General features: G+C 58.1%; 1 protein-coding gene across 1 annotated transcript in view; it reads right to left on the bottom strand.

Moving 5' to 3' along the window:
- Window positions 1-1,838: 1,838 nt before the first annotated feature.
- LOC115892739 (voltage-dependent T-type calcium channel subunit alpha-1I-like) overlaps window positions 1,839-22,005 on the bottom strand; it is a 28,576-nt gene continuing 8,409 nt past the window's right edge. Inside the window, 17 exon segments of the mRNA XM_030914509.1 lie at window positions 1,839-2,575; window positions 3,841-4,037; window positions 5,680-5,845; window positions 7,275-7,397; window positions 8,456-8,536; window positions 8,538-8,603; window positions 8,881-8,945; window positions 8,948-9,088; window positions 9,091-9,217; window positions 10,220-10,341; window positions 10,916-10,994; window positions 14,300-14,370; window positions 15,251-15,384; window positions 16,020-16,129; window positions 17,379-17,530; window positions 18,088-18,280; window positions 20,719-20,861. Coding sequence (XP_030770369.1) covers window positions 1,931-2,575; window positions 3,841-4,037; window positions 5,680-5,845; window positions 7,275-7,397; window positions 8,456-8,536; window positions 8,538-8,603; window positions 8,881-8,945; window positions 8,948-9,088; window positions 9,091-9,217; window positions 10,220-10,341; window positions 10,916-10,994; window positions 14,300-14,370; window positions 15,251-15,384; window positions 16,020-16,129; window positions 17,379-17,530; window positions 18,088-18,280; window positions 20,719-20,861 — 2,615 coding nt within the window. The 3' untranslated portion in view covers window positions 1,839-1,930.

Below are 22,005 nucleotides of genomic sequence, written 5' to 3'. Positions count from 1 at the left end.
CTCCTGCCGCAGGCACCTTGTTCAGCATCACAGCCCTAGGGTGTGGAGTGGGGCCCTCCACACCACCCCAGCTTCTTTGCTGCTAGGGCCCTGAAGGATCCTGGGCTGGCCGCTTCCCCTCTCCAGGGCTCAGTTTCCCAGGTGGACTGGACAACCCCTCCTGGACCACTCTCCCTCAGCCCAAAAGGTCTCTGCACGTGACAAAGCACACATTGCCCATCACCTCCCCCAGGGTCCCTGTGCCAGCCTGGAAGACACCCAGAACCCCTCCAAGGGGCACCCCACACCCTCACCAGCCTGGTCACAAGCTGAGTTCTTCCAAGTGAGAGTCTGGGAACAAGGACAAGGCTGCCCCTCAGCAGGCCCCAGTGAAGCCCTCAGAGGGGGTCTTAGCAAAGGCAAGGGGGGGGTCTTAACAAAGGCAAGGTTATTGCTGAAGCACAGCATCTCTAAACTCGTGGCCTCTGCAGCCTCTCCAGACCACTGACCAACATGCTCCCAACCTCCTTCTTCAAACTGACCTCATGAAAGTCACTCCCTTTTTAAAAAGTAGCCTTGACCTAAGCAAAATCTCTGTGAAATCACGGGTTCAATGTATTTTTTTTCTAATAAATAGTGAAATAAATGCGTAACTCTTCAAATCAAACACCCCCATCTATAACCCGTTCGGGAAGCACTACTATAGTGAAAGCTGACCTGCAGTTAGGGGCAGCGGGGAGGAGAGACGGGGCAGGGAGGAGAGACAGGGGCTGGCAGGTGGGGTTGGAGAATGTGGCCTCCAGGTGATGCAAAAGGCTGGGCACGGGGATGCGGCTGGACCAAGGGCCCAGGCAGGTGCCCCCACCCCTGCCTAGAATTCGGTCAGAGCTGCTTTGCCTTGAACCCACTGGGGCGGGGGCATAGTTGCTCAGGACGGGGACAGCACAGCGTACAGGGACAGCCACAGCTCAGGGCCCATCTTGGGGATAAAAGGCATAAGTGACTGAACAACTAACTGCCTGAGCCCAGGGGCACCTGCAGGGCAGCCAGAGCCAGCCAAGACCAGGCAGGTACCCTGGCCTCTCCAAGCGGCCTCCACTCCTGCTCCACCCAACCCCGCCCTCCTGGGGTGGAACCCACCCCCTCAGAAGTACTCAGGAGCTGGGACCTCCCCTGGGGCCAGAGCCCCAGCCCAGGCTTGGAGCTGCCCTCCACCCCCCACCACGGTCCTAGGGAAACACAGCTACTCACCCCTGATTTTTCTAAAGAAAGCCATCTAACCCGTGTACTAAGGGTATGTGTGTGCTCTGGGGTGTCTACAAAAGACTTCACAACAAGGAGACGGTCAATATGACAGGACAGACACCCCGACGCGTGGGAGCCACGTGGGATCTTAGCAGCGTTTCTTCTTTAAAAGAAAAAAAGATAAAGAGAAAGAAAACACACCCTGAATTGCACCTCTTCTCCCGGGCCTGGTGCCCTCAGAGGCCTAAGGGTCCTCTCCAAGCTACTCTCAACCCGGGAGGAGACATCAAAAAACACAGCTGCGACGCCCGGCAGGACATGTGCCCCGGGGTGGGTCTGGCCTGAATTCCAGAGCGTCAGACAAAAGCCCCGTCCAGGCCCTGGCCCACCTCCCACCTTTAGCACTTTCTGGAAGTCATAAGCTCTCAGTAAAAAAAATAAATATATATATATATATGTCTGTCTATGTGTGTGTGTGTGTGTGTATATGCATATATATATATATGCACTGGAAGGGCCACCATGGGCCACGCAGGCCTGGCTAACCCAGACTCCGCTCAGCCCGGCTGACGGGCAACGGGCGCCTGTGCCCGGCGGGCCCTGCGCGATCCCAGGTGTGGACGAAGTATTGCTGTCTGCTCCTGGCTCCTGAGGTAAAAAAGGTGAGACGGGGCGGGCCGTGGGCGGCCGGGGGCCCCTGCGACCCTCATCTCTTCCTCTTGCTGGCGGCGTCTCCCGGCTCCAGCTCTCCGGGGAGCGGTTGCGGCGGGGGCGCCAAGGGGCCCAGGCCCATGGGCAGCGGCGCCCGGCCCAGGGGGTCCTTGCTGCGGTCCGCGGCCCACGAGGGGCTCCGGGCCAGGCCGTGGGCCAGGGCGGCGGCGCAGGGGCGGCCGGGGGCGGCCAGGCTGCTGGTGCTGCTGAACTTCCTGGCGGGCGTGAGGCCGGGGAGCGGCGGCGGGGGCGGCGGGCAGAAGAGGGAAGTGAGCGAGAGGCTGCTGAGGGTCTCCGAGTGCTCGCTGCCCGCGCCCCCGCCGCCCGCGCCGCCGCGGCCCTCCTCGTCCGAGGGGTCCATGGAGTCGTGGTAGGTGCAGCCCGGGCTGGTGGAGCCCCCGCTGCTGTGGCTGCGCTGATGCGCCCGCAGCCCCCGCAGGCTGAACAGACCCCGGCCCCGCAGGCTCAGGCGGCGGTGCGCGGCGGGGGACAGGCCGGCCCGGGGTCCCGGAGCAGGCGCGGGCGGCCCCAGGGCGCGCCGGGGGCTGTCGCTCAGGGTCAGGCTGTCCTCCAGCGTGGTCTGCAGGCTGCCCGCGGAGCTGCTGGGGCTGGCGTCCAGCGAAGTGTCGCTCCCGGTGGCCTGGGGGGAGGTGGGAGCGGTGGAGGCCGCCTGTGTCTGCCCCCACCCCAGCAACCTGGACGCCTCCCTCCCCGGCACAGCAGGCAGCCCCCATCCAACGAGCTCCCTTCGGAGCAGGGATTCTCCCCTCTGCATGTCCAGCTTAGGCGGCAGTCACCACAGGGCCTGCACCTGCCCCGAGAGGTCCCCTGAAAGGAGCTAGCACCCGCCTCAAACCCAGGTCAGACCCGGCCCTGCCCTTCACAGAAGGCTCCAGGCTCACTCCAAGGGGAAGCCCTGGGCCCACCGCCCTCCCCCAGGGCACGTGGCACCCCCACCACAGCCCCCATGGTCCTGACACGGCCCCTGCCCTGGCTGCTCTCACTGGTTCCGGTCCCTCCCACTTGCTCCGGCCCCTGGCCCCCACCTCCCGGCCCCAGGGCCCCCCACCTCCCAGCTGCCCAGCTCCAACCTCCCAGCACCAGGGCCCCCCACCTCCCAGCCCCCACCTCCAGCCCCTCCCCAGGAGCTGTTCGCCCTGCCTGTCCACCATGGAGTAGACTTTACTCGGCAGACATTTATTTTGGTTATCACCCCTCCTCCTGCACCCCTGCAGCTCACTCTCGGCGCTAAACAGTGAGCCCAGCAGGCAGGGAGTTTGTATCCTGCCCGCCAGGACACGCAGCCTGCTACGACGGAGTCAGTCACCCAGTGAATCAACCACACTCACCGCACTGTGGGAGCCGGCTCCGCCCCATTTCCCCACCCCCACAACGGAGCCCTCAGTGCTCCCTTGGGTAGGAGGGCTGTGGCCCTGGCCAATCCAGTACAGGGGACCCTGCAGGCTGAGGCTTCTCATCCACCAGACCCGCCCTCCCACCTCCATTCCTGGTAATCAAGCCGCCAGTCACACCCACCCAGAGAACCCAGAGTGTCCTCCCCACCGCCAGCACCCCGCCACCCTGCAAAACCTCCAGGACTCCTCCCCTCCCCTCCCCCTCCCCTCCCCTCAAGCTAGGTGTCACAGGCCTCTTCCAGACCCCCCTCGGGGTCCTCCCCACACTCTGCTGGCCCCAGGACCCAGCTCTGCCCACTCCCGTCCGCCCCAGTGCCACCTCCTGCTCCAGTCTCACCATCACCCCAGCGTTCCCAAACCCCCTTGCATGGTGGTGCCCTGGGCCTTTGGTTGGGTCCTTCCCCTCCCAGTCCCTTGGACTTCCAGGCCTGGCTTAGATCCTGCCCCTTGCCCACAGACCAGTGCTCTGGAGCCTGGGAGGTGCCGGTACCTGCCGGAGGAGGGTGCAGTTGACCCTTGGTGACCGCAGAGATGCCCAGGAGCCCTGCAGCGCAATCTTGGGGAGGGTCCCAGTGCCGGTGCCCTTTTCTGGGCCTTTCTGGCTGGCAGACACTGCAGGGTGGAAGAACTCGGCTGGCATGGGCAGGAGAGGGCTGGAGGCATCCGGGGAGACGGGACTTGGGGGTGCTGCTGGGAGAGGAGGAGACAGAGCTGAGGGAGCACGCTCAGGCCAGGGGGCAGTCCCTGGAAGGTGGCATTGAGCACCAATCTCATTGGGCCAGCAGGGAAGAGCCACTTAATAAACTGACTGTGAGACCGTGGGCAAGTCCCCCTCTCTAAACCTTCGTTTCCCCATTGTGAGAGCAAGAGAGAAATCCTGAACCAGCCCTTTTGATTCCAGGGGGCCGGGGCCCTGGGCAAGACACAGCTTTTGGAGCCAAGCAGACCCGGGCTCAAGCCTAGGTCTCTTCCTCTGTAAAAGGGAACAAGATGCCATCTTGAGGGGCATAAGGAGAAGAAACAGCTGGAAGCTCCCAGCTCAGTACCAAGTACACAGTAGGTGCTCACTAGGATCAGTCACCCCCAGGTCCTGACCCCACCATGCAGCCTGGCCAGGCCTGGGGGCCCCTGTGGGACAGCAGGTGGGTTGGGGCGTCCCAGCCCCGGGTCAGGCGCTGCACTGGATGGCAGGTCAGTCTGGCCTGATTGGCTGCACACAGTAAGGGACAGAGACGGGGGTGGGGGGTCTGAGGGCTGGGGCGGGTCTGGGTGTGGGGGGCGTGGGGGGGTAGCAGCAGCCTCTGCCCACTGTCCCCTCCATACCTTGGGGGGTTGAGGGTGAGATAATAGAAGAATGTACCCAAGACAGCTGGACAGTCTGAATGTCCCGGCTGGGGTTCCTATGCCATACCATGTTACCATTTAAGGAAACGTAAATAAATGGTTGGCGAAAGGGAATGAGATTACATTCCACCAGAATGGCTCTCGGGTCAGCCCTGTGCCCTGACTTTGGGTTTGGGAAGTCTGGGATCTTGGCACCTCAGCCCCCCTGGCCAGTTGAAAGCCCATCAGCTTTAGGGAGGGTGCCCAGGAAAGTCACCCCATGCCTGGCTCCTGGGAGGCGTCCCCGAAGGGTACTTGGGGGGGGGCTCAGAGTCTTGGGCATCCCTCTTCTGCTGGGCTCCTCATCTCTCTGCCTCCCTCCATAGCCAGTGCTGTGAAGCCAGGTTCCTGCCACCCTCCATGAGGACCACAGTAAAGATGAACCCGTGGTGGCAGGCCAGCTTAGTCCCCTGGCCCTGTGCCCAGAGCCCAGCCACGGGCCCAAAGCACAAACAGAACACTGTGGGTAGAGCTGAGGGGTAAGTATCAGGAATTTGCAAAAGGGCTATTGAAGACACCAGGCTTTCCTATGTTTAACATCCCCATGTATATGAAGATCTGTGGGCTACACACCTTTCTAATTCAGCTCTAGAAAAACAGCACAATAATCTGGCAGCTTTCCTTCTGCTTGATATAAGAGCCGTGTGTACCCACCTCTTTCCCTTTTCACTATGGCTCCTAGGAAGCTTAGCATGAAGCTTCCTTTAGATGCTTAGGTTTTTGTTATAATTATCTCATCTTTTTGTACTATTTGGCTCTTGATCTTTTATCATTTTATATCAGGCCTGAGAGTCTCTCTCTCATTGTCAGATATCCATCCAGTTCTTTCTGGACTAAATATAATAATCTGGGTTAAAAATACTAAGGAAAAAACTCAACCATCTCCCTCTGAAGCAGATGCCCAAATTGAGGGCTGTGGGGAGCTGGCAGGGCTCCCACCCCTCACCTTGACTGCTCTCATGTTTCAGCCAGGACTGGACAGGGTTGAATGGGATCTCCTCCATCTCACACAGGAAGTTCTCTGGACCCGGTGAGACGGCCGTAGAGGACAAGGGGAAGAAGCATTCGTCCAGGTCTCTCACACACATGGGCTCAGGTGGGTCCAGCTCACCCTGCAAGGAAGGGAGGTAGGATGGGGCAGGACTAGGGGGGCGGGGACAGCTGCCCTCATGACCTGCTCCATGGGCCCTCGCTTAACTAGGCTACCCTCCTGGCTAGTCTGACCTTCCTCTCACCTCCTCTACCTGACCATCTTCCCAAACCCCGGTTGAAAGGAATCCACCTCCAAATCCCCATTGGATGCCCCAGGCAGTTAGTGACTTCCCTGGTACAGACCCTGGGCCAGCAAAGAAGCCAGGTCAAGGCTGGCGAAGGCATCAGAAGACAGGCTGAGTGGCCAGAGTGTCCCGTGAGCATGACCTTGGGGGCGTCCCTTCCCTTTGCTGAGCATGTTTCTGCATCCAAGGAGAGTAATGCCTTCCTTCCTAGGCATTCCCTGGCCCCCACATTCCTCAGGCCTGTAGCCCACAGGGACCCCTTCCCAGAAGAGCTGCCTTAATGCCCCCCTCCAAGGTAGACGCATTCGTGCCACCCCAACCTCCGATGACTTGCTGAGTCTGGCACAAAGACTGTACCCTGCCCAAGTCCAGCTGAGTCCCAAAAACTGTTGCACCCTGATATCCTTTGTAGGAGAGCAGTGTGGGGGGTACAGGGAGCTGCAGCAACTGTGAGCAACCAGGGAGGGGACCGAAGTGACATGGAAGGGATAGGAAGAACTTGCCCCGCAGCCTACCCTGAACTGATGGAGGGCCAGCCTAGGGGGCAGAGGTGCCAAGCCCAGGGTACCCCCCAGCTGTCCCTTATGCCTCCCACCCCCAGCAGGGCAGGACCACCTTGACCTTGAGATCAGGAGCCCGGGTCTTGAGGTCTCACCCCCTAAGACTGCAGGATCAGCAAAGGGCCCTTCCTGGCCTGCAGCCCTCCTCAGACTGACCCCCTGGGGTGCAGAGGTTTGGGGTCCAGCCTCAGGGGTGGCTTCCTGCTCTGTCATTCCTGGCTGTGTGATGTGAGCATCACCCCACTTCTTGGAAGCCCCATGTCCTCAAGCATGAAGTGAGGACAAATCATCCCTGCTGCACAGAGCGGTGGGGCGGACAAACAGCTGGCACAGGCAGAGCGCCTGCACAGAGTAGGTGCTTTGCCTGACACGACTCCCCCGTTCGCTTCGGCCTCACAGCCCTGCCAGCCAGGGATGACCCCCATGGAATGGACCAAAACATACTCAAAGCAACAAGAAGCAGCCAGTGCTGCTGAGTGCCACGTTGGATCCCTGGCTGGGCTTGTGGCTGTGTGACCTCAGACAAATCACTCCATCTCTCTGAGCCCTACTGCCCTCATCTGTCCAACAGGAGATGAAGGCCTAGCACACAGTGAGTGCCATTTACATGGTAGACTGGAAAGACAGGGGGTTCCTGCCTGGGTGGGTAGGGGCCCAGCTTCAAGGACAGACCCACCTGCCCAGGAGTCCCCAGGGGAGCTCACCTTGCTGTCTTTGGGGCCAGGTGGGCAGGCTGTGGGGTCCTCAAGGCTCAGGTCGTCGCCCAGCAGGATGGACGAGGACCTGTCTGAGTTCAGGGAGAACGCCTCCGTCTCAGCCAGCTGCACCTGCAGGAAGAGGGGGTGGCCTCGGGTCACCACAGCATTGGGATGGGCAGGCCTGGGTCCTGGGGCGTGCAGCCACAGGCCTGAGGCTCTAAAGAGAGGCCAAGCAGTGGTCAGAAAGGTCCCAGACACCTGCGGGCATGGATGATGTGTCCATCCTGTGCAGGGGCCCAGCCAGGGTGGTATGCAATGGTGACACAGTGGTCACCTCCAGTGGAAGCCAGCCCTGAGTGGCCCATCTTGCTATCTGGGCCTGAGGACAGGTGAGTTGCCATGGGCTGTGAACTCCACAGCTGTCTGCTTGCCCCCAGACCAAGTGCCCGTCAAGACTGGGCTGGACTCGACTCATCTATGGCCCTGTGTGGACAACCTGCACAGCATGTCACAGGCAGGGGACACTGCGGGGCCCAGACACTGGAGAATCTGCAGCCACCACAGGGCAAGGGTGTGAGGCAGCCCAGACTTCCAGCTCCTGCTGACGGCTCCTGGGGACCCGCCCTGCAGCCACCTGAGGCTGGGGCCACCCTGGGGGCTGGAGCACCCCGGGGAGAGCTCAGGGGCCCACACTGCTGGGGAGAGGGGAAGGGGCTGCCTGTGCCTGCACTGGAGGTGGACCCAGGGGAACCCCTGAGCTGGGTGGGCCTAAGCCCCGAGCTGGAGACCAGGACAGGGCACCTGGAGAAGGTTGAGTGCCAGGATGATGCCCTGGGGGAAGAGCGGGCAGATGACCCCTTCATGTCACAGAAAGGGCAAGCTGTCCTGCAAGTGACACACAGGCTCCCTGCCTGGCACCTGCAACACACAGGCGGGGCAGTTGCCCTACCCAAGCACCTACTGTGTGCGGCACGGTGCTGGGGTCAGCAGCTGCAGCCACCACACCACAGGCCCACACCTGGCCCTGCTCAGGGAGCCAATCTGCCCAGGCCGTGGAAGCTACGTGTGCCCACACTGACCCAGCCTGGTCTCTACCGCCCAGAGCCAGGCTCTGTCCTCGGGCAGGCCCCCCACCAGGCTTCGTGCTGCCCTACCACAAGGGGCTGGGCCTCCCGGGCTGCCATTACCTCTTGCTTGTCGTGGTGACATTTCTTGCAGCCGGCAGGCGAGGAGTAGTGGTGGAAGATGGAGCCCGAGAGGTTGTCGATGGATGGTCAGCTCCCCCTCCAAGGAGTCCTTGATGATTAAAGAGACGCTGTCCAGCCACAGGTTCTCCTAGGCGGACGGGGACGGGGTGGGGACAGGCGGGGATTATCAGCGGGTCCCGGGGCTGCGGGGTGGGCAGGATATAGCTGCCCTCCCGGTTGGTTCTCTGTGCCCATGGCCTGGGACCGACCCCCTCATCACAGGGTCACCCCTTCTATGGAGCTGAGCAGGGTGGGGGCCAGAAAGACAGAGGTCTCTGTGCAAGGCCTCCTGGCCCCGCTGCCCATCTAGCCCTTGCAGTGGCCCCCCCTCTGGCGACCCTCACGCCGCTCCAGCCCCTGCCCACCTGGGCAGGCGAGTAGCAGTGCCGGCACAAGCTGCCCTCGCGTCGCCCCCCGCCGCCCGCCCCTCCGGTCCTCGGCCAGGGGCGCCCGGGGAGCCGGCAGGCAGCCTCAGGCCAGGGCCCAGGCCGTGGGCCATCTCCAGCTCGAGCTCGGCATCCATCTCGGCGTCCTCCTGCGCCTCCTTATTGCTGTCGTCCAGGTGCTTCATAGCACAGCCACCACCACGTTGATGAGCACGAACTGCGCGGTGAGCACGAAGCTCACGAAGTACAGTGGCGACACAAACTGCAGGCTGCTCAGGCAGCTGCGCTCATCATGGGTGCAGTCCCGCAGCGTGTCCTGCGTGGTGGGGAGGGCGGAGAGGACGACGATGAGGATGAGGACATCCCAGAGGCTGCTGGAGGCAGAGGCCAGCCCAGGGCCACGCGCGGAGGCAGCAAGACCTAGATTCAACCCCCGAGATGGCCCCTGGCTGCCCTGCCCCACTCTGCCTTGTGGTGGCATCTGCCTGCCTCAGCTTCAGCTAAGTCCCCGCATGGACAGACGATGGCCCAGCGCCCTCTCCTACTCTCTTGCTCCCGCCCACGTCACCCTCCCCACAGCTGGCCTGCTTCCCTGGGACACAGTCAGGCCTGAGGAGGGGCATCTGGGGCTTCCTTCAGGGGCCCCTGGGGAGTAGGGTGCATTCGGGACCAGGGCCTCCCTGTCCTTCTTTTCTGGTTTTTCAGCTCAACTCCCAACCACAAAGCTCAAGAAGACTCCACCACCTTCCTGCCCTGGGCCGAGGACAGTGACCACCTCTCCTACCCCCCTGGCTTCCTGCCCCCTTGCTGGGGCGACTGGGGGCTCTGCAGGTGGGGGTGAGAGGCAGAACAGGCCTATCACTGCCCTCTCCACCTTAGGGCCCCGGAACCGAGGCCTCACCCCTGTCCTCCGGGAGCCCCTCCCTGCCCTTCCCAGCCCAGCCCAGGTTGCAGCCCAGGCTAGGGAGCCTCTGCCAGTTGACCTGGTTGGTGCGACAGTCACTAGGGGGCCTGGCCCTGGCCTTCGGGCCTGCCTGGGCCCCAGGTACCCCCTGGAACCAGGTGGAGTTGTCTCCCCTAGAATGTGAGCCCCGATCCCAGGCAATACTGGGGATGGGACAGTGGTAGACAAGGGGCCTGTTACGGCTCAGCTCTCCCCACTGTGCTGGTCCTGGGCAGGCCCCTCCACTCCTCCGTGCCCTGCACGCCCCTCCCTTGTGCGGTGGGGCTGGGTGGGCAGAGCCCTGAGCAGCAGGACCAGCATCCTCACTGTCCCAGCATCTGGCTGATTTCTCCACCCCAGCCCACCCGGGAGTACCTTCATGATCCCGTTCCAGTTGTCACCCGTGGAGACCTGGAAGAGTGTGAGGAAGGCCATGCCGAAGTTCTCGAAGGTGGCATGCCGGCTCATGCCCTCGCACGGGTTCTCATCGTTGCAGACTGGAAGCGGGGAGGAGGTCAGCCCTGCCCAATGGCAAAGCACCTGCGGGGCTCACCCTGACCCGGTGCCTCCCACCTTGCCTCAGAACCCTCATCACACTCTAGGAGGGGCGTGCAGACTGTGCCCAGCCCACAGATAAACTGAGGCTCGGGGAGATGGCGCATGAGCTGGGGCTCAGGTTTGGGTGAGTCTAGTTCTGCCCCCCACCGAAGAATGGGTTTCTGAGAAAGAGGATGAAATGGGGTGAGGGCCAGCCTGTCAGGGAACCCTGCTTTTCAGAGCCATCCCGGTGCAGGGCAGAGCTCGGCCAGTGCTCTGTTGCCCTCTGCCCCCACCCTGGACTCTCCACTTGCTGGGGCGGTGCTGGCTCAAGACAGGCACCAACACAAGACAGGCAACAACTACAGTGGTAGGGAGGGCAGGTTCCCTGGGAGACCAGACAGCTGGGGGCCCTGCTGTAGGCATCTCCTCAAAACAAAGACCCTGATGTGATGGGCTGGGGGTCCCTGCTCCACCAAGTCATCCTGCAGCCCCGCTGCACCCCACCACAGGCCTGCGCTGGGAGTCACTCACCCAGCTTCCCAAAGAGCTCCACCCCAAGGGCAGCATAGATGAAGAAGAGCAGCATGAAGAGGAGGCCCAGGTTGCCCACCTGCGGGAAGACAGGTGAGGCCGGCTGGGACTGGGGAACAGGTGGGGGCACACCAGGCCTGGGAAGGGTGGAGGCTGGGGCGGTGGGGGTGGGCAGCCTGAGGGTCAGAGCAGCTGTAACGTTCCCCCAGGCTGTGTGTCCACATCTGCCACCCCACAGGACCTGGAGGGCAGGCTGGTTCCAGCACAGGGCTCAGAATAACAAGAAAACACTTGTGCCGCCTTTACCACAAGACGCCCCATTTCCAGCACTTGAGGTTAATGAGCTCACCTCCTCCTCACAATAATCCATGAATTATCTTTTATCCCCATTCTTCAGATGAAGAAAGAGACAGACTGAGAGGCGACATCATTTGTCCAGAGGCGCACAGCTAGTAACTGGTAGGACAGGGGTCCAGACCCAGCAGGCTGGCCCCAGGATCTGTGCACACAACCTGTGCTACACACCTTGTGTGGCTACCAAGGTTGAATGGATGGAAGAATGAAGGGAAGGGAGAAGGCAGGAGGTGTCAACACTAACATTAGCTCCTCTACGAAACCACCGAAATGCACTTGTCCCTGTCACTGTCATCTGCTGGTCTGGGAAATCTTCACGAACAGGAACACAGCTGCATGAGATCAGATTTGCCTCCTCGGGCCAGCACGAGGCCTGGCCATAGAGAGGAGGGAAGGCAGGAATCACGCAGGCCCGTGGACCCCAGAAGGCTCTGCAAACCCAGCCACCCCCGTCCCACAGCTCCTGTGGGAGAAAGCGTCCCAGATTCCAGACCTAGTTCAAATCTATCCCTGCACTGGAGACCACCTTTAACTCATGCTATGGATAAGATAAGGTCAAACACATTCTCGCCCTAGAACTGAAATCTCTCTTAGAACCCTCAGAAGGCCTGCGTGAAGAGAATCAGAAGACGTTCACATTAACTGCTGAGAAGTAAACCCCGTTAATCACCACTCCTCAAGTTTCTCCTCTCCACTCCAAAGAAGGGTTTCCTGGCCAGCCGTTCTGTACTGCTAGTGTCTAATTAAATGATGTTCCCTTCATTAATAAAACAAGCACTTACTGAGCACCTATGAGGCAAATTGTAAGGCCTTAACTGCTAAGAAGGATCTGGCGTGGTCGAGGCCCTAGGAATTCAGCTTTGTGCCCTGCGCAGGCCGGGGCTGGCAGCGTCTCTTAACCAGGATTGCCTTCAGCTTTTCCATCTCTCCCCTCCTCACTGTCAGCATCTCAGAGCCGGTAGGGTTGCGGCAGCCTCCTCACCAGCTTCCCTGCCTCCAGCGTCTTCCTCCAATCCACTCTCCTCCCAACCGCCAGAGCCACCTTCTCAAAAGCAGCTCTGGCTGCAACCTCCCTTGTCTAGAACCCTCCTGTGGCACCCACTGCCTGCAAGATAAAGCCCGATTTTGCTTCCCTGGCATTGAAGGTGTGTTGTGACCTGGCCCCCAGGGACCCCCTCCCAGCCTGATCTTCCAACCCCACACCCTCCAGCCACACAGAAAACAGCCCCACAGTGCCCTGGCATATTATTTTCCCTCTGCAGGGAGGACCCTCTGTCTTTGCTTGGAAAATGCCTCCTCCCCACCCCTCAGAGCCCAGTCCATGGGTCACCTCCCCTGAGAAGCCTTCTCTGATGCCTCCTCCCTCTTCTTGGGGCAGAGTCTGGTGGGGAGAGGCTGAAGCTTCGTTTTCTGAGCACTTTACATAGAATCGAGGAAATGGGCAATGTCCATGCAACAGCATGAGCAACAGCAAATGGATTTTGAGGGGTCAGCACCATTTCACGGCCAGCGGCACTCGGCACCTGCTTCTTCTAAAGTGCTGATGCACTTGTAATGACTACCATGGGTCTCCTGCTGGAGGCTGGGATGTCCTGAACATCTCCATGTGCCAAGGCCCATGCCAGCTCCGCACTGGATTTGGGAATCATGATAGGACTGCCCAGGGCTGAGAGCATGAGGAAGGGGAGTGGGAGCAAGGAGGCCAGGGAGGCCAAGCCACACACCTGCCATCCCCATCCCTAGCAGCCTCTTACAAGGCACTTCCCATGAACCAGGCTTCTGAAGTGCTTCATAAGCTTTAACCACCTGAAACTTCACTGCTGCCCTTTGAAATAAGCACTTGAGGGAGCGATGCTTCACCACCATCCTCATTTCACAGGCAAGGAAACTGAGGCACGAAAAGCTAAGTTGCATGCCCAGGGCCCAGACTTTGCTCTCAGGCATTATGGCCCAAGTGGGGGCTCCAATCTACTTCTTGTCTGCACAGCCTGCCACCCAGCATCACTCCCCCATCTCCCATGGGACAAAGTCCCCTGAAGACATTTAGTGTTAGGAAAAACCACGTCTCTGAATGAATGTCCTTGCTTTCCATCCAGACCATGCCACTTTCCCTTTATACCGTGGCTGCTGGGAAGCTCACACCTAACTCAGGAACAGAACTCACCCATGTCCTTAGCTTCACTCCCCGAAAGAATTAGCTCTGCTTCCACCTTCCCTGCGCCGTTAATCTTGTATCCTCATTTTTACTGTGCAGTATCTGTGCCTTGTATTTTAAGGTGTCTAAAGTTCCTGATGACTCGATGAATCACAATGAATAAATAAATGTGCCTGAGGGTCAGCTCACAGGAGAGGCCACCCTTAGGGGAGGGGGAAGAAGAGCCTCAAGCAGTCAAGACAGCAAGGGAGGGAAGGACTGGGATTGCAAAATTCCCAGGAGGATAAAAAAGATGCCCTCTGTGGCCCTGATCACATCTCCCTTTTCACTAACCACGGGGTGGGGGTAAAGCAACTTCCCTAACTTCTGAGATCCCCACCTGGGTCAGTGTCTCATGCTGCCCCTCCTGGAATGCCATCTCGGAACTTCCCCATCCACACTGCCACCTTCTTCTGACAAGCCACCCTTGGAAGTCAAGCTCAAAGGTCCCCTTTCCTAGGCTGCCTTCCCTATCTCCCCAGGGAGTGTCTGGCAGTCTCCTCTCTCTGGAGCATGCTGGAGGTCCCTCCCCACATCTCCCTGAAGTATCCATCTCCCTCCACCAGCCCGGGGGCAACCAAGGGCACGATGTGGATCCTGAGTGCGTGCGCAGGGCTGGACACAGAGTGTCACTGGCGGCCATGTGGTGAAGCCGGAAGACACAGGCAGAAAGGGACCCTTTCTGCCTGTCAGCCCTTGGCTCAAAATGCATCCCCAGAGACAGCATCTGCCCTGGCTCTGGCAGATGTGAGAAGGAATATCAGAGCCTTCATGCCCCAGGGCCCAGCCTGACACCAATGACCCCTAGGAGGGCTGCCAGAAAGAGTGGCTCTTACCTGGGGCAAAGCTTGCACCACCGTGTCCAGCAGGGCCCGCATCCCTGTGGCCATCTTCAACAGCTTCAGCACTGTGGGCGAGACCCAGCCCCGCCCACTCAGCCCCGGGCCGGTGGGGACGTGTGTGTGCACGCGTGTGTGCACATGCGTAAACTCGGTAGAAAAGCACATGAAGGCACGTGCAAGCAGAGTCCAGCTCTCAGACGCCACATTACAAGAATGTGGGTGCAGCCACAGGGTGAGTGGGGCATGCACAAAAACATGTGGACACAAGGCGTGGGTGTCACTGTAAAACAGCCCCCGAGGATGGGGCATTCTCATGGGAACTGAGGTCTATGAAGTGTGTGAATGAGTGTGCCATGAACTGTCACAGGCACAAAGGACCAGCGTGAGTGGCCACATCTCTTCCCTTCCCCTCTCGATAAAGCGGACTCTGGCATCACTCGCTGAGTTTCTGGCAGGCAGAAGAGCAAGAGGCACCTGGGCTCGCCCTTAGGCAGGAGGCTTTTAAAAGAAGTGTGGGAACTACCTTGAGGGGAGGGAGAAGGGTCTCTGAAGACCGTAAATCCCAGTCACTGTGTTTGAGAAACGCCAGTGAGGAGCTGGAGGTGTTTCACATCTTCCCAGTTGGACTGGGTTCCTTGCATCACACTCTGAGACTGGACCCCATGGGTCATGACGTTACAAGGAAGTGGGAGTGTGTATCCATGTGTGCTATGCCAAGCTGTCTGTGTGCTGGGGGAAGTGTGTGCACACAGAGGGTGCATGTGTGTGTGTTGGCTGTGTGCCTCCTGGCTCCTGCTCACCCCTGCTCAGCAAGGAGCCCACCATGCCCACAAACTCCTGCCCCCACCTCTCCCCACCCCACTCCTGTATGCTCTCATCAGGCAATGAGGAGTCTCATCCTGCCCCTGCTTGCCCCCGTTCCCTGTCCCACCCCTTGCCCCTCACCTCGGGCGATGCGCAGAACCCTCATGATGCGGATGATGGTAGGGTTGATGGGCAGGGCCGCATTAATCTCTATCTCCTCCAGTGTGATGCCCATGACTGACAGTAGCACAATGGCTAGGTCCAGCTGGTTCCATCTGTTCAGTCGTGCATGGGAGGGTAGGAGTGGGCATAAGGAGGATCCCTCTGGTTCAGACACATCTTAGTAGGGGAGACTCCCAAGTCCTCAACCTTCTATTGTGGCCCATTGGGCTGTGTGGCTGCCCTCCCTTACTAGCGCCTCCTAACGCCACTGGGTCCAGGCCCATCTCTGCTCCCCATAGCCATCACTTCCTCAAGCAAGGGGCTGATCAGGATAAACATCTCCGGCCTCCTGCAGGAGAGGAGGCATGGACTGTGACTTCCAGGCCTAACCTTGAGCTGGCTGCTCCCTCTGTCTGGCCTTAGGCTAATCCACCAACTTCTTTAAGCCTCATTATTCCCTTCAAAAAGGAGTATTAGCATGAGGCAGACCCTGCTCTGCCTATAGGGTAGAAACAACCTACCAAAGATGAACCAAGAAGGTTCAAGTGGAATGCCCTGCACCCATCAGATGATACCATAATCATTTCCTGTTCAGAGCTATAAGCAGCAGCTGGGACGCCTGTCCATCAGTGCCTAGATGCTTACTGGTTCCCCTCTTCAGGCTGCTCCAGACTTCCCTAAGGGTCAGGCCTGCTTCCTCATCCTGCAGTCTACCCTATTACTGCCCTAACCCAGCCTGGCCACTCACCGGTCCTTGAAGAAGCGCCTCAGACCAAATGCCACCAGCTTCAGCACAGCCTCCAGCACAAACACAGTGGTGAACATATAGTTGCAGTACTTGAGGGCTGTCTCCAGGGACTATGGGGGAACAAAGAGAAGCATGATCCAGGGCACATGACCAGCTCCAGAACCTTCCTCCACTCAGAAAGTCTGTGCCTTTTAAGGAGAGAATTTAGTCCATTTACTTTTAGTGTAATTATTTATATGCTGCTTTTATTCTTTCCACCTTAATGTGTGCTATTTATTTTATGTTGTTATTCCTTCTGTTTCCTTTTTCCTATTTGTGTGTATCTGGTCTAGTTGGTACCTTTGGAGGCAATACAGGGTATTAATGAAGAGCTACCAAGCCAGACTGCCTACATTTGAATCCTGGCTTAGTGCTCACTCCAAATCCAAATTCACCATATGATCTTGAGCAAGTCATTTCATCTTAGAAAGCTGCTATGAAAATTAAATGAGCTAATAATTCAGTGCTGGACACAGAACAATACTTGGTAAATGTAAACCATTAGTCTTCCATTTTTTCCTGTTAATTTGGAAGTTCTATAATTATTGTTTCATTTTGCCAATGGTTATCTTTCTTTTTCCTGCATTCATAATATTCCTCTCTCATGATTTGAAACAAGGTATTAATTCCACACCTGGAAGCTCTGCTTCCCTCTTCTTCCCCTCCAACTCCATCAGGGTTTTTAGAATGCACTTGCTTCTCACATGCCCCTCACATACCTGGTCTGCAACAAGCTGGGAAATGGTCATCCTCATCCACCATCAGTGTTTGCCTGAAATGGTCCTTCCACCCTTTGCATAGTCTCCATATGCCCAGGTAGAAATGGAGGCTACATGGTAGGCTTTGAATGCAAATCTAAGTTCCAGACCTGGTTCCACTACCTATGGCTGAGTAATTTTGGCAGCATAATTAAGCTCTCTAAGCCTCAGGTTCCTCACCTATAAAATCTGGACAAAGGATTCCCCCTGCCAGCCTTAAGATTGCTGTGAAGATTAAAGACTTCATACATGTAGTGTGGCTTGCAAAGAGTCAATATTTAACACACCACAGTCATTGCCACCCATGTGCAAACCACAGACCAAATGTGCCTCCCTGACCCACCTTCCCTCTGACCCTTCCCTTCCAGACCCTGAGCTTCCTGAGGGCAAGCTTGTCCGGCACCTCCTCCCGTTGCAGTGTCCAGCATAGAGCCCAGCATGGAGAGGCTGCTCACATCCTGCTATCAGCTAACCCCTTCCCTACCCTATCCCTGGGGTGGGGTCCTGCTGAGACCCCACCCTCACCTTGTAACTTTGGGCTGGGAGACAGACCAGGGCTCACCGTGGGCTGATTGTAGTGCTCCAGGGACATGGTGACCACGTTGAGGCAGATGATGAAGGTGATGAAGATGTCCAGGTAGTGGCTGGTGCACATGGAGTGGATGAGCAGTCGGGTGTGACAATAGGTGGCATAGTAGGGCAGCCGCTGGGCCTCTGCAGGTGTGCAGGGGGAGTGGCACAGACCACAGAGAGTTGGGGTCAAGCGAAAGGGCACAAAGCACAAAGGACAGAAAGGTGGAGGAAAGGGAGGGGGCAAGGAGGAAGATGTTGATCCACCCCAGGCCCTGGAATCAGTGTTAGATCTCCACCCAGCCAAAGCACCATGACAGAAACTGTGGGGAAGGGTGACAAAGAAGGCAGGACATTCGTTCTCTCCATCTACCCCAAATGAGCTTGTGGCAGGAGCTCTGGGCCTGCCTGCAGGGAGGGCAGGTTTCCCATGGCCCAGGGCGCCCAGGCTCTGCCTTTGCCCTATGCCTGGACTGAACCCCCAACAGCCTCACTCAGGTTGGCAGTGGTGTCAGCCATTGGACACTGATGGAGCTCAGATCCCCTGGACGGGAAGATGCTGGGAGAAGTGACTGAGCCCTGGACACAGGGGCTGTATCATTTGTTCCCTTCCAGCTCCAAAGGCTCAGGAGGCTGGGGTCAGGTCCAGGCAGAGGGGCCTAGAGCTGGGTGGCCCACACCCTCCACAGGCACCCACTCACTCCGGCGCTTCTTCTCCAGGCGCCGCAGCCGCTTCTCTTCCCGCCGTCGCGCCTCTTCAGCCTCCTGGTGCTGCCGGCACTTGTGGAAGTTCTCCACCACGACACCCACAAACATGTTGAGCACAAAGAAGCTGACGATGAGCAGGAAGGAGATGAAGTACAGCAGCATCCAGGGGTTGTGGTTGGTCACAGGCTGCAGGGGAGTCAGAGAGGGCTGAGGAGGCTGATCAGGCCCTACAGGACCATGGGGAAGTGCCCAACCTGGCTGAGCCTCCATGGAGTGGGGATGTGTTGAGCCTGCCTCCAGGAAGGCAGCTGTGAGGTCTAAATGAGGCAGCAGGTAAGAAGTAAATACCCTGAGCATGACACAATATAGTCCTCAGCCAAGAAAGCCACCTCTCCCTCCCTGCTTAGCGGCTGCCTCCTGGAAACGTCTGTCTTCTTCCTCTCATTCACCTATCCATTCATTCACCTATGCATGCATGCATCCATCCATCCACCTTTCCTTCCACTCACTCACCCATCCATCCACCACCCATCCACTCATCCATCCATCCACCCACCCATCCACCCATCCATCCCACCCACTCCCCATCCATGCATCCACCCATCCATCTACCCACCAGTCAGCCAGCCACCCATTCATCTATCTACCCATCCATCCATCCACCCATCCATCCACCCACCCACCCATCCACCCACCCATCCACCCATCCACCCACCCATCCATCCATTCACACATCCATGCATCCACCCACCAGCCAACCAGCCAGCCAGCCATTCATCTATCTACCCATCCATCCATACACCCATCCATCCATCCACCCATCCATCCACCCACCCATCCATCCATTCACCCATCCATGCATCCACCCACCAGCCAACCAGCCAGCCAGCCATTCATCTAGCTACCCATCCATCCATACCCATCCATCCATCCACCCATCCATCCACCCACCCACCCATCCATCCAGTCACCCATCCATGCATCCACCCATCCATCCACCCACCAGGCAACCAGCCAGCCAGCCAGCCATCTACCCATCCATCCATCTACCTCCCCACCCATCCACCCACCCACCCATCCACCCATTCATCCACCCACCCATCCATCCATGCATCCACCCATCCATCCACCCACTCATCCATCCATCTATCCATCCATCCACCAACCCACCCATCCACTCACCCATTCATTCACACTCACTCACCCATCCATCCATCCACCCACCCATCCATCCACCCATCCATCCATCTACCCATCCACCCATTCATTCATCCATTCACCCACCCATCCATCCATCCACCCATCCACTCACCCATTCATCCACTCACTCACCCATCCACCCATCGACCCATCGACCCACCCATCCATCCATCCACCCATCCACTCACCCACCCATTCACCCATCCATTCACCTACCCATCCACTCACCCATGTATCCATCCATTCATCCATCCATCCATCCATCCACCCACCTATTCACCACCCACCCATTCTCCCACCCAGCCAGCCAGCCACCCCTCCATCGACACCTCCATCCATCCACTTTTTCACCCATCCAGAAATAAGGCAGAAAACAAGGTGGCCAGCAGAGAGGAAAACTTGGATGCACAGATTCCTTGGTGGAATCCGTGTATGCATGTGCATGCGTGCATTGGTGGGGGTGAGGACACAGAGCAGACAAGGAAGTAGAGGAAGATGCAGCCAAGCATTCTTATTCCTCCCACCCAATACCGCCACCCCCACATCCAGCTCCAGAGTCTTACTGGGTGGGACCCATGAAGCCAAGAGCCAGGGGTCCATTACCAGCCTGGGAGTTGCACACAGCCCTGCCTCCACCACTGAGTGGGCCCTGTCTTGAGCTAGAGAATCTTTCTGTTTCTTCTCCCAGTGACCCCCTCAGTCTGAACACAGCCAATCTTGGTCAGCCACACATCTTGCCTAAAGTCTCCACCTAGACCCAGAGGGACCCCTGCTCCCCAGGGGTCTCGGAAGCCAAGACTGAGTCTCTTTCCTGACTTCCTCCACCCAATCCCCCTCCCAAATCCATCTTCACTCAGCAGCCCTCAGGAGGCTGCACTGATAAGCAGACCTGACAAGCAGGGACACCACTCTTGCTGTTAGCCCCTCACTGGCTCTCTCTGCCCTCAGAATAAACTTTTGCCCCTTGTCATTGCACACTCGGGGTCTTGCAGACCACCTAGCCCTACCTGCCTCCTCCCCCATCTCCTGCCTCTCATTTTCTGCACCTAGCCCCCAACTCTCAATTCCCTAAACACATCACACTCTCACCCTCTCTGTTCCTCTGCCAGCTGGCTCAGCCCCTCTTCTCTGCCTGCACTTGGTTCTCTACCCACCAGGCTCTGCGCCCCTTCAGGCAGGAGCAGCTCAGATGCCTCTCCACACAGAGCAGGGGGGATTTGCCAAAGCAAATGTAACAATGATTTAAGGAGTGGCTCTAATGGTGAAGATTCAGGCCAAGATGTCAGGGGTGGGCTGTGCTGACAGTGGGGAGACACTGGGGCTGTGGGTCTCGCTGGCACCAGTTTCAAATTCAAACCACTGGGCCCCAAGGATACCATGTCCCTCCCTGCATCAAGGCTTGACCTGGTCCCAGCTACACCCACCTGCTGGTCCACAGCGACAGCATCCAGTCCATTGTACATGATGTTCACCCAACCATCCTTGGATGCCAGGACAAAGAGGGACATCAGAGCCTGGGAGACATGGGGAGGGGGAATGCAGGAGTGAGGAGTGTGAGTGATGCCAGCTGCAGCCACCCTTCCTCAGCCCTCTATTCTTCTCCGCCTGGGAGACAGAGGGACAAACAGGTCTTCTCCATGTGACAGAGCTGTGCCCTCATCCAACAAACCTTTCCTAAGGACCTACTATGTGCCTGCAACATACTCTTGTAGTTGCTGTTACAGAAGAAAAAGTGCTGGACCCACAGTCCTGGGTTTTGGTCTCAGCTCTGAAATCATCCAGCTGTGTGATCTTGAGCAAAAAAAATTCACGAAAGGCTGGGCGTGGTGGCTCAAGCCTGTAATCCCAGCACTTTGGGAGGCCAAGACAGGCAGATCACAAGGTCAGGAGATCGAGACCATCCTGGCTAACATGGTGAAACCCCGTCTCTACTAAAAAATACAAAAAAAAACCTAGCCGGGCGAGGTGGTGGCACCTGTAGTCCCAGCTACTCGGGAGGCTGAGGCAGAGGCAGAATGGCGTGAACCCGGGAGGCGGAGCTTGCAGTGAGCCAGGATCCGGCCACTACACTCCAGCCTGGGTGACAGAGCGAGACTCCGTCTCAAAAAAAAAAAAAAAAAAAAATTCACAAACTCCTGTCCCCTCACCCACAGAATGGAGCTAACAAATACCTTTCTGGCAGGTGTGCTGGGAGGGCCAACTGAGGCTCAACCAGACGGTCCCTGCCATCCTTACTCCAGGGGGTAAGACACGCTTGCCCTAGCATCTGAAAACAGGAGCTCATGAGGAGTCAGGAACCCTGGGTCAGAGCCCAGGCCGTGCCACTCACTGGCTATGTGATTTGGGGCAAGTTCCTCGATGTCTCTGGGCCCATTTCCTCATCGGTAAAATGGCAATCATTCCTCTCCCTGGTTTGTAAAATTTTGAAAAGGAGGTGGTCCCCAGAACACAGCCACCCAAGGCTCCCACAGAGATGGCAGATCAGCATCCTCATGTCCCTTCAGTGAGGTCACATCTGGTTCTGCAGCACCGGCACCCAGCACAGAACCTTGCATACAGCAGGTGCTCAGTAAAGGTTTTCTGAACTGAACTTGAGCACAGCCTCCTGTGCCATCCTTGTACCAGTAGTTAGTAGGTTCACAAAAGGTCCCATTTCACCAGAAACTGCCCGGAGGTCACATGTCCTACTCAGGAAGCCCTCTCCCCAGGGC

Source organism: Rhinopithecus roxellana, chromosome 13, assembly GCF_007565055.1.
Source record: "Rhinopithecus roxellana isolate Shanxi Qingling chromosome 13, ASM756505v1, whole genome shotgun sequence".
NCBI lineage: Eukaryota > Metazoa > Chordata > Mammalia > Primates > Cercopithecidae > Rhinopithecus > Rhinopithecus roxellana.
The sequence above is the reverse complement of the archived record's forward strand: the minus strand, read 5'-3'. Positions and strand labels throughout refer to the sequence as shown.